The sequence below is a fragment of the Vipera berus genome, assembly GCF_964194415.1.
Source record: "Vipera berus genome assembly, chromosome: 2".
NCBI classification, from domain to species: domain Eukaryota; kingdom Metazoa; phylum Chordata; class Lepidosauria; order Squamata; family Viperidae; genus Vipera; species Vipera berus.
In genome coordinates, this window is record NC_138203.1 from 221,605,800 (window position 1) to 221,619,821 (window position 14,022).

General features: G+C 39.6%; 1 protein-coding gene across 2 annotated transcripts in view; it reads left to right on the top strand.

Annotated features, from left to right (window-relative positions):
- GRM2 (glutamate metabotropic receptor 2) overlaps positions 1 to 7,867 on the top strand; it is a gene marked incomplete at its 5' end in the record, with an annotated part of 58,010 nt that extends 50,143 nt beyond the window's left edge. The window contains 2 exons of one of the 2 annotated variants that reach the window (XM_081316990.1): positions 4,663 to 4,837; positions 7,672 to 7,867. In XM_081316990.1, the coding sequence (XP_081173116.1) occupies positions 4,663 to 4,837; positions 7,672 to 7,745 (249 nt within the window). In that variant the 3' untranslated portion in view covers positions 7,746 to 7,867. Of the gene's footprint in view, positions 1 to 4,662; positions 4,844 to 7,671 lie in introns of both variants that reach the window. The other variant, XM_081316991.1, reaches the window with a different exon arrangement.
- Positions 7,868 to 14,022: the final 6,155 nt, after the last annotated feature.

Genomic DNA, 14,022 nt, shown 5'->3' on the forward strand with positions numbered 1-14,022 from the left:
CTGGAGACGTTGTTGCTCTGTGACTGTGCTCTGTTACTCCACATAGCACATTACTCCAGGTATCTCAGAAGCAGAAGCTGTTGAGAGATAATGCATCTCTTCTTTGCACGTGGATGTGAACATACATTTTTAGTCTGGTCTTCAAATGAAGCAGGCCACCCACTTCATCCTGCCAAGAGAGCTGGCTAAGAAACTTTCCTCACAAGCCATGAGAAGAAGGGTTTGGAAACAAGCCTTGGTAGCATGTTCCTCAGTCTGATTTAGCTTGGCCCTTACCCCACATTAGAATGGTGGCTTCCCGCTAATCTTCCAGAAGGCAGCTCTGAAAGAAATAAGAAGGAACTGAATGAGAGCCACTTTGATGTAATGATTAAAGGCACTGGACCAGGAGCAGGGTGACCTGAGTTCTAGACTTTCCTTAAGTATGGAAGCTAACCAGGGATCTTTGAGCCAGCCACTCACTCAGCCCTAGTCTGGGAACTTAAAAACATCTTGGAAGAAGATGCTGGCAAACCACTTGGGAAAATGTTGCCAAGGAAACTGAATGGATTTGTATGAATACCTTTTGATGACTTTTCATTGCTTGGAATGTAAGTTGTCTTAAAATCTCTGGGGAGCATGGAATGTAGAGGTAAGTACAAAAACAAAATCCTTGAAGAGGAACCAGGTTTAACATTTGTAATAGACTGGATTCACATACCATTCTGAAACTTTGACTTACGGTAGTTTAATCATAAATTGCCAAATTAATCATGGTTGCCAGTATTAATGCACTACAATGAATGATGATAAACCAGACTCTCAGAGAGCACGGAAACAAAAGTAGGACTTCCACAAGAGGACTGCAAAAATCCTTTGTTGCCATCTAGTTGTCATTCAAATGGTTGCAGCTTAGATACAAGAGCTTAAACAAAAACCACATAAACTAGATGTCAAGGCTGCTAACATCGAATGTTATTGCTTGACAAGAGATGAAGAAGTAGCCATTTCATATGTTAAACTTGTGTATTGCTTTAAGAGATTTAGTTTAAGGTTGGGAGGGGGGACAGTAGGATTGCACCTTTCAAGGCCATCTCTAACTAAAGAAAATAAGACCTTGGCGGTTTCTAAGGGAAGGGAAACTAATTCTTTACATTAATTGGAGAATATGATTAATGACAAAATTAGTAAGGTGGAGAATTGTGTGTTAATACATTGTGCAAGGGGCGGAGATTTCAGATTCCAGCTTCCTTCGAGCAAGCATTTGCCGGTGTATTAGGCTAATAAAGGACTTTTAAGGTAAACAATGCCTCAGAGTCACTTAAAAAGCCCATAGGTCAGAAACTTGACACTAAACACAGCACAGAGTATGAAGCCAGCCACAAAAGCTGAGCTAACTCATTATTGTGTTACTGTGCTGGACCGGTATACATTCAGCTGCTCCATTTTATATCTGGTTTAGGAATTGAGAACTGTGTTAGCGTATTCAGCATTTACAGGGTTAAACGTTATTTCCTCAAGAGATGCCTTATGGGAATTGTAGTCTAGCTGTATAGTGAATACCATGCTTTCTAGTTGTGGGTGGAACTTTCATAGTTTATGGAGGACTTCCTGCCTTTGTCTTTGTACAATCTCTATGGATGAACCCTGGCATCTGGCTGGGAATATCAAACTCCATCTTCAACATGTAACTTTGCACAGGATGGAAAGTTCATTATTTTTTTACTGTTCTGTTTCAGATAAAGATGTGGATGCTGATCCCTCTTGAAACAGCCAGAATAAACTCAAATAAAATGGGAATAATCAAATTACTTTATTTCTCATGCATCCAATGTCAATAACTCATGGTTACAGCAATGGTCCATCCGGAATGCAAGATTGTAATCTGAACCTATCTCATTAGGTAAAAAAAATGATGAACTTCCCATCCTGTGCAAAGTTACATGTTGAAGATGGAGTTTGATATTCCCAGCCAGATGCCAGGGTTCATCCATAGAGATAGTACAAAGACAAAGGCAGGAAGTCCTGCCATAAACTATGAAAGCTCCACCCACTTAACTAGAAAGCATGGTATTCACTATATAGCTAGACTACAATTCCCATAAGGCAGGGCTTTTCAACCAGTGGTATGGATACCACCTGTGGTACATTGGCACCTGGCAGGTGGTATGCAACCATCCTAGAAAAGTGGTAGCGGGGGAGGGGAATGAGCTGAACTGGTGGCAGCACCACACAAACCTGAGCGAGAGACGGCTGGAGCTGCAGGGCTGTCAGGGCTCAGTGAAAGCGCCAGGATGAGCGCCAGATTCCCAGAAGCCCAGAAGAAGCGCTGATCACCTGGAATGTTGCAGCATCTCCAGGGTCTTGTGATTTACATTCAGATGCTTGGCAACCGATTCATATTTATGATGGTCACAGTGTCCCAGGGTCATGTGAAGTGACCAAAACCTGCTGCAACCACCCAGCAGATGGGGGGGGAATAAAAACCAAACACCCCCACCACCCCACCCCTGCTGGCAATCCTCAACAGAAATGCTCACAACAATGAAAACTTCGGAAGAAGGAAGAGCGGCGCTGGGCAGACAGGCAGGTGTCTTGCTCAGCTGTGGCTTGGGGGGCACTTTTTTCAGTGCCACTGTAACTTTGAACAGTCACTAAGCGAACTGTTGTAAGTTGAGGACTACCTGTACGTCATCACTTTTTTCCTTTTTTTTTTGGTCATCAAGTTTTTGACACCTTGCTAGGCGACTGGTGGTACTTGGATGTTGCCATATCCTAAAAGTGGTACAATGGGTGAAAAGGTTGAAAAACCCTGCCATAAGGCATCTCTTGAGGAAATAACGTTTAACCCTGTAAATGCTGAATACACTAACACAGTTCTCAATTCCTAAACCAGATATAAAATGGAGCAGCTGAATGTATACTGGTCCAGCACAGTTACAGTTGAAGATGTACATACTATAGTTACAAACTTTAAATGAAGTATAGACAATTAACTAGCAGGATTTACAAGTATAAAAATAATTGTGGCTGAGGTTTTTTTCTCTCAATACACTCATTTCATATTGCTAAAACTAGCTTTCCTTTTTACCTCCTAATCGGTAACACTATTGTAAAAATACATTAATTCCTTATTGACTGAAGAAGTTAAAAATACATTATTCGTGCATTCCTGAAGTCAGCTGGGTCTCCTGAGACTTTCTCATAATATTTTTTTATTTCATATTTCACACTCTGTTGCACAAAGTCCATTTATACGTTGTGGGAATTCACTTCTGACAACATGGCAAATGCATTGATTGAGTGCAAAAAAGGATTACTTAATTTCTGAGATGAGACTCTTTCCCAACATTGTATAAATCTCTGCTAGTCTTTCTTACACTTTAACCACCCACTTCTTTTTGTGTAATTTTATGCATTCATTCTGACATTTAAGCAGCAACTACCAATAGTTTAATTCTTTCAACCTTAAATTGGATTAGAATTGGATTACTGCACCATATTGGTCAAGCTCAGAGAAATATTTGGACAGCTGTGGACCAATCGTATTTCTGGCTAGACAAGATCTTCGCAGGAAAATAATTCAGAGTAGACACAGCTGTATTGGACACACAGACAGCATGGGTGTTCTATTTTTTTCCTGAAATTTGGGAATAGATTGTTATATTTCCTAATTTTTAAACTAGTGCTAAGCTTCTTACTTTTTCCATATAGTATATCTTTATCAATTGTTGTTTGAGAAGACACTTGATCCCAAAAGCCATGGGTGCGTAGCTTTGAAGAAGGCTTAGTATGCTACAGAGCAATCTAATAGTGGACATAGTGAAAGGGAGATTCTATGATGGAATATCCATCAGATCCATGAGCTTGTGAAGGTCAAGGTGGGAGGCACAGGACATTGTTTTTCTTCTTCCCCTTTCCCCTCTTCTACTAGGAGGGAATTAACTCTGCCTTTATCAATATTCAGAGCTATTTGCCAGAACGAGGGTGGGGGCGATAAGGAAGAGTCCTGTGTCACTTTCCCAGAATGCTATATTTCAACTCTCAGGACTGATAGAAAGTCTTGCAAACTTTTCTCCTGCAAATCTGGGCATTTCCAGCATCTCTCCCACAAGGACTCATTCCTTACCAGCAGAGGTGCACCTCCACTGTCCTCAGGAACACCTTCAACCACTTTCTTAGGAGGTCCAGAATCCCTTTCTTAGTTGATTCCTTTACAAGGCCTCTTAGCCATGTCTGCAGCAAGCTTGCTCTTCCTTAAGAAAAAAGAAAAGACATTAAAAATGTTAGAAACTGCTTTCCTTTTGTGCAAGCACAGGGCTCTACCAACATGGCTAATCATCCAGTCCTGCAAATACCTTAAGGCCTCATACCTATGATACAATTTGCTCTCATTTCAAGTGGACCAAAAAAGCACTCAAGAGATTCAGGAAGCTCCATGCCTTGTTCAGTGAGCATGGCAGGGAGACAGCAAGTTGGTGGGCTATAAACGTCCTTCAGGCTGCCCAAAGATTATCATTGTTGTTGGGATTGGGCTTTACATGAACATATCTTCACAAAGTGGACCAATGGACTATTTCATATGGATAATTAAAGCACCTGTAGATCCATCCCTGTTTTCCTGTCCTTGCTTTATGTTTCAGGTTGCTGGACTGGTTTGCTTCTTTCTTTTCCCCTTTACAGGTTCAGACCACGACAATGTGCATCTCCGTTAGCCTAAGTGGCACAGTAGTTCTTGGCTGCCTCTTTACTCCCAAGCTGCATATCATTCTGTTCCAGCCCCAGAAGAACATAGCCAGCCATCGAGTTTCCACCAACCGATTCAGTGTGACAGCTGCAAGCTCCAGCCACTCGCAGGGTGAGTGTGTGAGAGAGTCCATATAAGCAATGATTCCCACCTTATATTTGAGAATCCTAGTGGCGTAGTTGTTAGAATGCAGTACTGCAGACTACTTGTGTTGACTGCTGGCTGCCAGCAGTTTGGCAGTTCGAGTCTCACCAGCTCAAGGTTGACTTAGGCCTTCCATCCTTCTGAAGTCGGTAAAATGAGGACCCAGATTGTTGGGGGCAATATGCTGACAAACGGCTTAGGGCTGTAAAGCATTGTGAAGTGATATATAAGTCTAAGTGCTCTTACTAGTGTTATTGCTATCTGCAGTATGACTGAAAGCAAAGATATTCCTTACTGGGTGTACTCAGCAGACAAGTTTGTCTACAGCAGCAACTTATTCTGACTGTTGCATGGCTGAATTGTCTTTAAGCTACGGCGTCTTAAATATCTGGGAGTTAACAAATGCAGCACTCTGGTTTTCTCATCTGTGGCTACATTTGCACACAATGCAAAACTATAAATCGGGTAGGATGAAGACAAGTTGCAGTATTTATCCTTCTCCTCTGAAGATTTTCTTTTCTTTTCTTTTTTTCAATTTTAACTAACCCAGCTGGTCTTGATCTCTGATGAACTGAGGCTTAAGTGTGCTCAATGGAAACCTTGAAATCATAGTTCAAAAAGCTTACCTGTTTTCACTAACCGTAATTAGATTAATCACAGTTTTGGATTTGAGCATAATGAAAAACACAAAGTGGCAGTTTCCAGTCTCCCTCTGTTAACTGTAACGGAGACAAAGTGATCATTTGTGCATCTGCAGTTTATGCCAGTTTAAATAGTCAATATAACAACAGTATCAGCCAATTTTGCTAAGGAAGTTTGTTAAATGTCTTACCTGATAAAGTGATTCCATTTTCTCACAAAGTGGTTTACTGACAACTGTCTTTGCATTTGAATATTATATAACAATTAATATACTACATGCTTTATATAAAGTATAGAACAAGACTGGGGGGAAAAAGGATGAAGGACAATGTATGAAGGATGAAAAAGAAGGATCTATAACATTGTTTTTTCTTAATCGAAACCAAACAGCTAAGCTAAAACCGTGACCTTAATTTTTTTGTCATCATCTTGTCCTCTCTTGAGTCACTACTATTGGCTCTTCTCTGAATGTGAAATCATGTCATAAGATTTCACAGAGCAATTGGTCGGTGAAAATAATCAGCCAAAGAAGAAACTACACAGAGATGAAAACTAGTTATTTTGTCACAGAATTTGTCTTCTCTGCTTCTGGACATAAAATGTAGAACCAACTTTGTAAGCCATTTGAATTCTGTGATGCAGGCCATTTATTTAGTTATTGTTTTCCCAGTAAATATGTCCTGGCAAAACAGTTAAATCAAGACTCTTTTCAGAAATAAAATGAGAATATAAGGAGAGAGTAACAATAGCCTACACTATGAGAAACTAAATCTCTTTGTTAGGAAACACTCCTAGAACAGTTTCTTAACAATGCACGGCCAACATACTGTTCTTGTTGTTACACTGTCTATTGTATCACAGCCTTTAGACTGGGCATTTGGGTTCTAACCAAAAGCCTTGGTGACATCATTGTGTCATGGAGGAAGTTCCAAGCAAGGTAAGGATTTTTTTTTTTTTTTTGCAAAGACAGTGGTATCAAGTCCAGTAAAACTTCCAAATATTTGGAGAATCCCTTTGTTAAGGCTTTAAGAGCTGATTCCTATTTGTATTATAGCTAACTTTTTCTTCAAAAGCCTTTCAACTGCAATTTGCAAATCCCATTTTTGGTTACTTTTTTCCACGTGAACTATTGGCTGCTATTGCAACATCCGTGAATCACACTTTTTTTTCTGTTCAGTAATAGTAATAATGTCTAAGGTGTTTATGTTTCTAGTGTCCATAGTTTGCATTTTAAATTCTTACAATTATTAGTGCATATATGTCCCAAAGGTGCTTTTTCAGGAGGCAACTGGACTATCTGGGTTTTTTTTCTTTGAAGACATTTTGCTTCTCAACCAAGAAGCTTCTTCAGCTCTGACCGGATGGTAGGGAGTCTTTCCATCCTTGGATGAGAAGCGAAACATCTCCAAGAAAAAACAAGAAAGTTTTCAGCTGCCTCCTGAAAAAGCACTCTGGGGACAACCGTGACCTGGATGACTGAGAATCTCCGTAGACATTAGTGCATATATTGTTTGTAGTTTTCAAGATGCTCTCCTGTCTTCTCCAAAGGCCTCTTGCTATCTTGGTGCTCCTGCTCTCATCTATTCCTTTGCCCTTTGTCTGCATGAGAAAGCACCGTCATCCAATCAGGCTTTTGAACAAAAGAATTGGTGGGCTAGATTAGATCCTGCAGGCACATCAGCTGTGTGGAAGATATTAGGCTGCTCAAGAGCTTCTCAAGGGTAAAGATAACAGAATATGCCAGATGTCGTTTTAGAAATCAAACTAGATGAACAGGTCACCTGTACTGGGTAACATGTCTAGCTCTTTTGAAAATAGTGATAAATTAAAAGACCAATTTCATCCCCTTCCCCATTTTAAAGTTTGCTTCAGCCAATTTCTATTCCTTCTCCATGACTATTTCACATTTTATGGGCTTTGTTTGACAGATTTCTCCAAAGATACACTCTTTTGTCTAGTCCTTTTCAATTATGCACGTTCTGGCCATTTTCCTGGATGTAATGAGTTTTCACTTGAACAGTTGGCCTACTGTGAACTTCTTTAGAAGGGGATTTCTAATTGGGTGGTTTGTGAATGGTGATGTTTGACACACACCATAGTTAAGTCGGAGATTCTTAATTACTGTCCTTTGAAATCTTTTCCCAATCTGTCTCTCCCAGGGTCGACTTCTCAATATGTCCCAACTGTGTGCAATGGTCGTGAAGTGGTGGATTCTACAACCTCATCCTTGTGAGCACTTGTGAACGCTTGGTGATTATGAGTATTTGTAGCTGTTATGCCCATCTCCTACAAACAAATGCCTTTTTTTGTTTCTCACTGGGCCTTTTCTTTCCTTAAAAGACAACAAACAGCAACTAGTTTCAAAGTTCATCTGTTGGACCAACTTTTTCAAGGCAAAGGAATTGGGGACACAAGAAATGAGATTAAATCTTTATCATCAAAGAGAAAGACCAATGGAGAGAGGCAGGAATATTTCAGCAGTTTGGGAGGGTTTTTTTTGTGTTTTTTTTAAAAAAACAGTGGCTCCATATTATACTAAACATAAAGGACTGGGCTAAAGTAAATGCACAAATGGAATTTAATACGCAAAGCTGGCCAAAACCAGGAAGAAAAGCACTGAAATTGTATTATTTTAATACAGAAGATGCACACAGAAATCTTCTCTGATGGTTGCATAATACTGTTGGCAATAATAGCGGAATAAGCAAAGGACTTGTTGTATAGATCAATAAAAAGGTGCCTGGAAACTTCCATGATGATTCAGGAATGCAAACATTGATTCAGAGGGGTTTCTAATCTCCAGCTTCCTCTGTTGTATGAAGAGGAAGAAGACCTTGATGTTGTTACTTGAATTATACAATTAAATATTGAGAGATATAGTGCCAATAAAAGCCCAATATTTTCTTTGTGTCCTAACACAGGAATTCAGTTATGGGAAAATGTAGGATCTTAGCAAGCAAGAGTTTATCTAAGCTACGTAGTGAGAGAAAAACAATGAACAAAATGCCACTACACCCAAATGGAAAAAATGAGAACATCTTTCTATCATGGAAAATATTTCTTCTGCTTGCCTTCGATGCTAAAGTTTCACAAAAATTGTTGGCTGCCTTCTGGACTGTTGCTATTCTATAGCTATCTGCTGAAGTTCTTTGCTCTCAGAACTAGAATAGCAATTGTTTCTGTTGGTTTCTAAAGGGATGCACAGAATTTCTGGTATCCAAAGGAAGAGGCAACGAGTTATAAAGGAACTTTAGTACTTGATTTGGCCCAGGAACAAATCTGGGGGGAAAAGTCAACCTCCTCTTTCGGAAGACTCTTGAATCCTTATCTACACGTAGCCTGTTCTCAGCAACAGCTCTGTTATAGCACAATTATTATTTTTCTTTTAAGCCTCCGGTGTTGCCAATGAGCTAAATTAGTTAACAACACACTTTTCTCCATGGAAAAGCCTGCCCAGCCTCCATCTGTCTTCTATGCTTCCTTCACTATATACCTGCTCATAGAGTTGCCTTTTCAAATCTGTCAGATGCATCAAGGGACAACATTATGTAAGAAACTGGGTGGTCCAGTTAGTGTCACTCCTTGGAGGATCTACCAGTATCTATCATTCTTAAGCACCAAAAGGATTTCGTGAAAGAGCAATTGGGCCACCAAACATCACCACAAACTCTTCCTAACTGTAAGGGGGGGTGGGGAGTTCATCTCTCAAGGGTTCCATTTGTCATTCTCTGGGCAAATTTATCTACTTTAGAAATGCTGCTGGAGGGTTTGAAAGCGAAACCCTTTATGCCTAAGTATATACGGTGCTGAATATTTTGGTGCAAACCACTTCATCAGTTACAATTTAGGCCAAGAACCGTTTGTGATTGGCTGTTGAGTTGGCATAGTATGTTAGGCTAAATATATATTTTGCTAATTTATGCCTTGATGTTTTGTAAAAGCCAATTGTTTAGACAGTTCTGTTAACCATAGTTGGTATCTTTGTGCAAGCATAGCCATGAATTCTGCTAAGCTGCTACGACTGGCTGTACAGTTGGTGAATGGACACATTTTACACCATATTGCCTAAGAGAGGCACTAAATCCTTCATTACGGCTTGTGAAAACTTCTAAAACTCACCGTCAACATCAGGAAAAGCTTTGGGCTATTCCAAAGTTGGGGTTTGAAGCAAAACTTCTTCGACAAACTTTCATTGAGACCAGCACAAAGGAAAGAGTTGTTTGTAAGCAGGATGTTGGTTTGAGTGAGACAAAAAAAAAGAGAAACTGTAAAAAAAAAGGGGTGAGGCGGACTGTTGATGGTCTTCAGTGCTTCTGGCAAAATTGCAATGCCAATGAAATTCTTTGCTAGATTGGGAAAAACAGTCTGTGCTCATCCAGATTTTGAGGAACTCTTGGTCACATGGAAGACTTTCATAAACTTTCCAGAGGAGAAAAAAGATAGTACGGTTAGCAGCTGGAGCAAGACTTAAATATTTCCTCCACATTCTATAGAAATCTAGCACTTGTGCTATATAAAAGGAATAATTTGTGGCTTTTCTGGAGAAAGCTTGGGAATGTGCCGAATCCAAGTGAAATCACAATGGCAGTACAATTTCCTACCATTTCTTTGGGCAAGGCTAATTGGAGGCTTTTGCCCCCTCAGTATCTATGGTTGGGCTTCTTTAATAAGATTTAAAGAATTAAATATCACAATGCTTGCTCTGTTTTAAGATATTTATTCTCGTTCTAAAGTAACACAAAGAAAGAAGCTATTTCTCACTTTGTATGCCTCAGTGGTTTTATTAGACACCTCTGTTAATTCTGATGCTCGACAATCATTTGGGATGGAGCTTCTTTTGTGAAAGGTTTGAACATCCATTTCCTGGCAGCTGAAGAAAATGAATTCTCATATTTCTCTATCTCACTAAAAACAAAATACTACAGTATTATGTCAGTCTGTTCTTAAATTTGTTCAGGACAAGAGTAAAGTATATCAAAGGAATGTGGAAAGAATTTGAGGACTTAGCCAGGAGGGAAGCTAACATAAATGTGAAAAGCACAATATTACTTCTCTAAAGCAATTCTGCTTATAAAACTACCATACTTATTGTACACCACAAGGCTACTAGAACCAGTGGCAATTATTAAGGTAAGCCTTGCTCATGATCTGGAATGAGCAGTTCTCCCTGCAGCTCACAGGTGGAGTGAGGTAGGGAGGTAGAACTACCTCACAACCAGGAAGTCTAACTTTTCCAATATTGTTTTAAAAAGCACATACTTTGCAATTTTAAACTGATTCAAAAACTGAACTGTATTTCCCATTTCTCAGATGTTCCCTATGTGAACTGAATGTGGGGATCTATCTGAAGAATGGCCACAAAAATGATAAAAACAGCTTCTTGGGTATCTGAAGGTATTTGTAGGGTGAAGTATTTTTCAGTGTACCAATGTCAGTGTTTGAACTAGGCAATACAGGGATGATGAATTACCATTGTTGGGGCTTAGGTGTAAAATAATATGGTTTCAGTGCCTCTTTTGCTTTCATTTGCTACACACATAGTATGTCAGTGCTAGCTGTCCACTGCAAGTGATGCTGTGAAGCATTTCTACTATCACAGGAATCTGCTTCACCTGCCACTTGGCAACAGCAACATGCCTGAACTTCGTTAGGTGCTGCTGCTCAGCATGATGTAATACAAGCAGACATTTCCCCCTTTGAAAGAATGGGGTTGCCAAGGGTGCTCCATTAATGCCTTAGACTGCTACTTGGGTACTCTTCTCATTCAGAGGGAGGGGTGTCAGGACTGTCTTTTTCAGCTGGAACCAAACCATGTAGGCAACTCAAGCATCACAGAATCACTGAAATAAGCAAGAAAGGGTAGCAGAACTAAAATTCTGGATGCATGGTTCTTTTTTATAGGACTCTACTCTGGAACAAACTGGAGCACGTTCAGAGGAAGTTTGCCAAGTTGGTGAGGGTCTGGAAACCAACCCTAGGAGAAATAATTAAAGGATTTGTGCAGCAAGTAAGGAAGATAATTTTGACAAGCTAGGCCAGAGCCATTATCAAAGTGGCAAGGGGAAAAAACTTGGTGTATTTCTAAAACCAGAAGGTAGTGTATGTGTCAGCAACTCAGGCAGATTCTTTCCTAGTTCACATGCGTATAAAGGGTGGGATGATAAGGCACAGTTAGACTTGCAGAATTCTGTTACTATAGCCAATATTAATAAAAGTAGGTTAGGCCTTTTTGTGGAGCTGATTTCTTGGTTTGGTCTACAGAGTCTGACAATCTGGTAATAGTTACTTTACAGCAAAGATAACTGAGGGGAGATAGCTGTCTTCAAATATCTGAAGTTGTCGTCACTATCCAGAAAACAGGAGCAGAACCAGTGGAATAAACTATAAAGAAAATAGGTTTAGTCTAAATACTGAGAGGAATTGCCTGATGTCGCAACCTTTAGCCAATGGAACAGTCTGCCTAAGGAAGTGATGAATTCTCTTTTACTGAAGAGGAAAACAACTTCATGGTCATGTCAGAATTGTTGTAGGTCATTCTGTCCTGAGCGGAGTCAGACCAAGTAACATCTGAAGTTCCTTTCAACTAGTCTAAAGAAAAGAAGAAATAGGAGAGACATGATAGCAGTGTTCCAGTATTTGAGGAGCTGCCACAAAGAAGAGGGGGGGGGGTGTCACGTTATTCTCCAAAGCACCAGAGGGCAGGACAAGAAACAACGGTTGGAAACTGAACAAAGAGAGAAGCAACCTGGAATTAAGGAGAAACTTTCTGACAGGGAGGACAATTAACCAGTGGAACAGCTTGCCTCCAGAAATCGTGGGTGCTCCATCACTGGAGATTTTTAAAAAGAGGTTGGACAGTCACTTGTCTGAGATGGTATAGATTCTCCTGATTGAGCAGGGGGCTGGACTAGAAGACCTCTAAGGTCCCTTCCAGCTCTATTCTATTCTAGACCATTCTGTAATATCAATCCACTTACATGGACCCATTGCAAGAAATATCAGCAGTTGTTACACAAGCAATATAACTGCACCTTATACAGTCAATTCTAGAACTGGGTACTTCCATGTGGATGAAAACATTTCCTTTAGCCTGATCGCTAACCAATCATATTAAAACTATTGATTAGAAGTAGAAGCTTCTATGATAATGAAAGAAAAAGAACATCCTTAGGTTAGCAGTTTCTTGAATGATTAATTAGTCTGGGGAAGATTGATACTAAAGAATCTAAAGGAAAGTTTCATTTGAGTCATAGTACAGCAGTTTAGTGGTGTTGCTCTGTCACTAATGAATGGCACCTTCCTTCTCGCCCTTTTAAAGTCGAGTCTCTCGCATATTGGCTCAAAGAGACAAGATGGACATGTCCATGTTGGTTTATTGGCTTGACCTTGCCTTCTTTTGTGATATTGTCTCCATTTTTCAATCTAGTCTATGGCTCTGGCATCCTGATTCTCTCCCGACCAAAAACTAATCTGACACAGCTTAGCTTTTTTCAAGAACAGCCAAATTTGGCTAAGTGTTGTACTTGCTGTGAACTTGTGTCTTTAATGGTAGGCCAAAATATCCATTATTATAATGAAGGACAGCCTAAAAATAACTAAATTAAGTGAACATTTTTCGTATTTCTCCATGCTAGAAAAAAATGTGTTTCCTGGATTTAGGAAATACCATATTCCTGATAAACACACATGAAAAAGGGCAATAAAACCAAACCAAGATGACATGGAAACCTGAATGGAAAATTCTAAATCTAGTAATTGTGACATTTGCCTGCAACCTGACAAGATAAACACGCTAGCCTGGGAAAGAAAAAAAATGGTGGTTAATGTCCCTTAGCATCATAGCATTGTTCAACTAGATATTATCATCTGAAGGATAAGGCCTGTAGTTTTAGTAGAGACAGTAGAATAGCTTTAACTGTGTACTGCAAATCTCAGTTTGGAAGTTTCAGAACTTAGCTGAAGGACTCCTACCTTTCCATCACTTATAATTCTCAATTTCAGCTGAATACTATTTTGTATTAAGTAAAAGGGAGTAAAATGTGCAAAAAACCCCCTAAGCTGCTAAGACCTCAATGACAGCCAGGGTAAAGTCTGGTCTCGCTGCAATATAGTTATATTATTACTTGTATAGGTAAAATTCAGAAGAAAAATGTGAATTTAGATATTTAGGTGCCAGATTGGGGTGGTTGAACAATAATTGAACCATCATCAGGGACAACTTGTTGAAATCAACTCTTGACCTAGATATCAACTGATTATCCTGAGCCAATTTTAGTCTCCGAGTTTAATTTGCAAGATAGTTATGAATATAGAAAATGGAGCAGGGCACCCAGGATACATCTCCCTTGTGGAAAATATCTAAAGTAAACATTTCTGATAAAATATACAAGTCTGAAACTATGCCATTCAAACCAACCACTTCTGCAGTTTATCAAATTTTAATTTCTCCCTTCCACAAGGGAGATACTGTATATCCTGGGTGCCCTGCTCCCTATTTTTCTATTCATAAC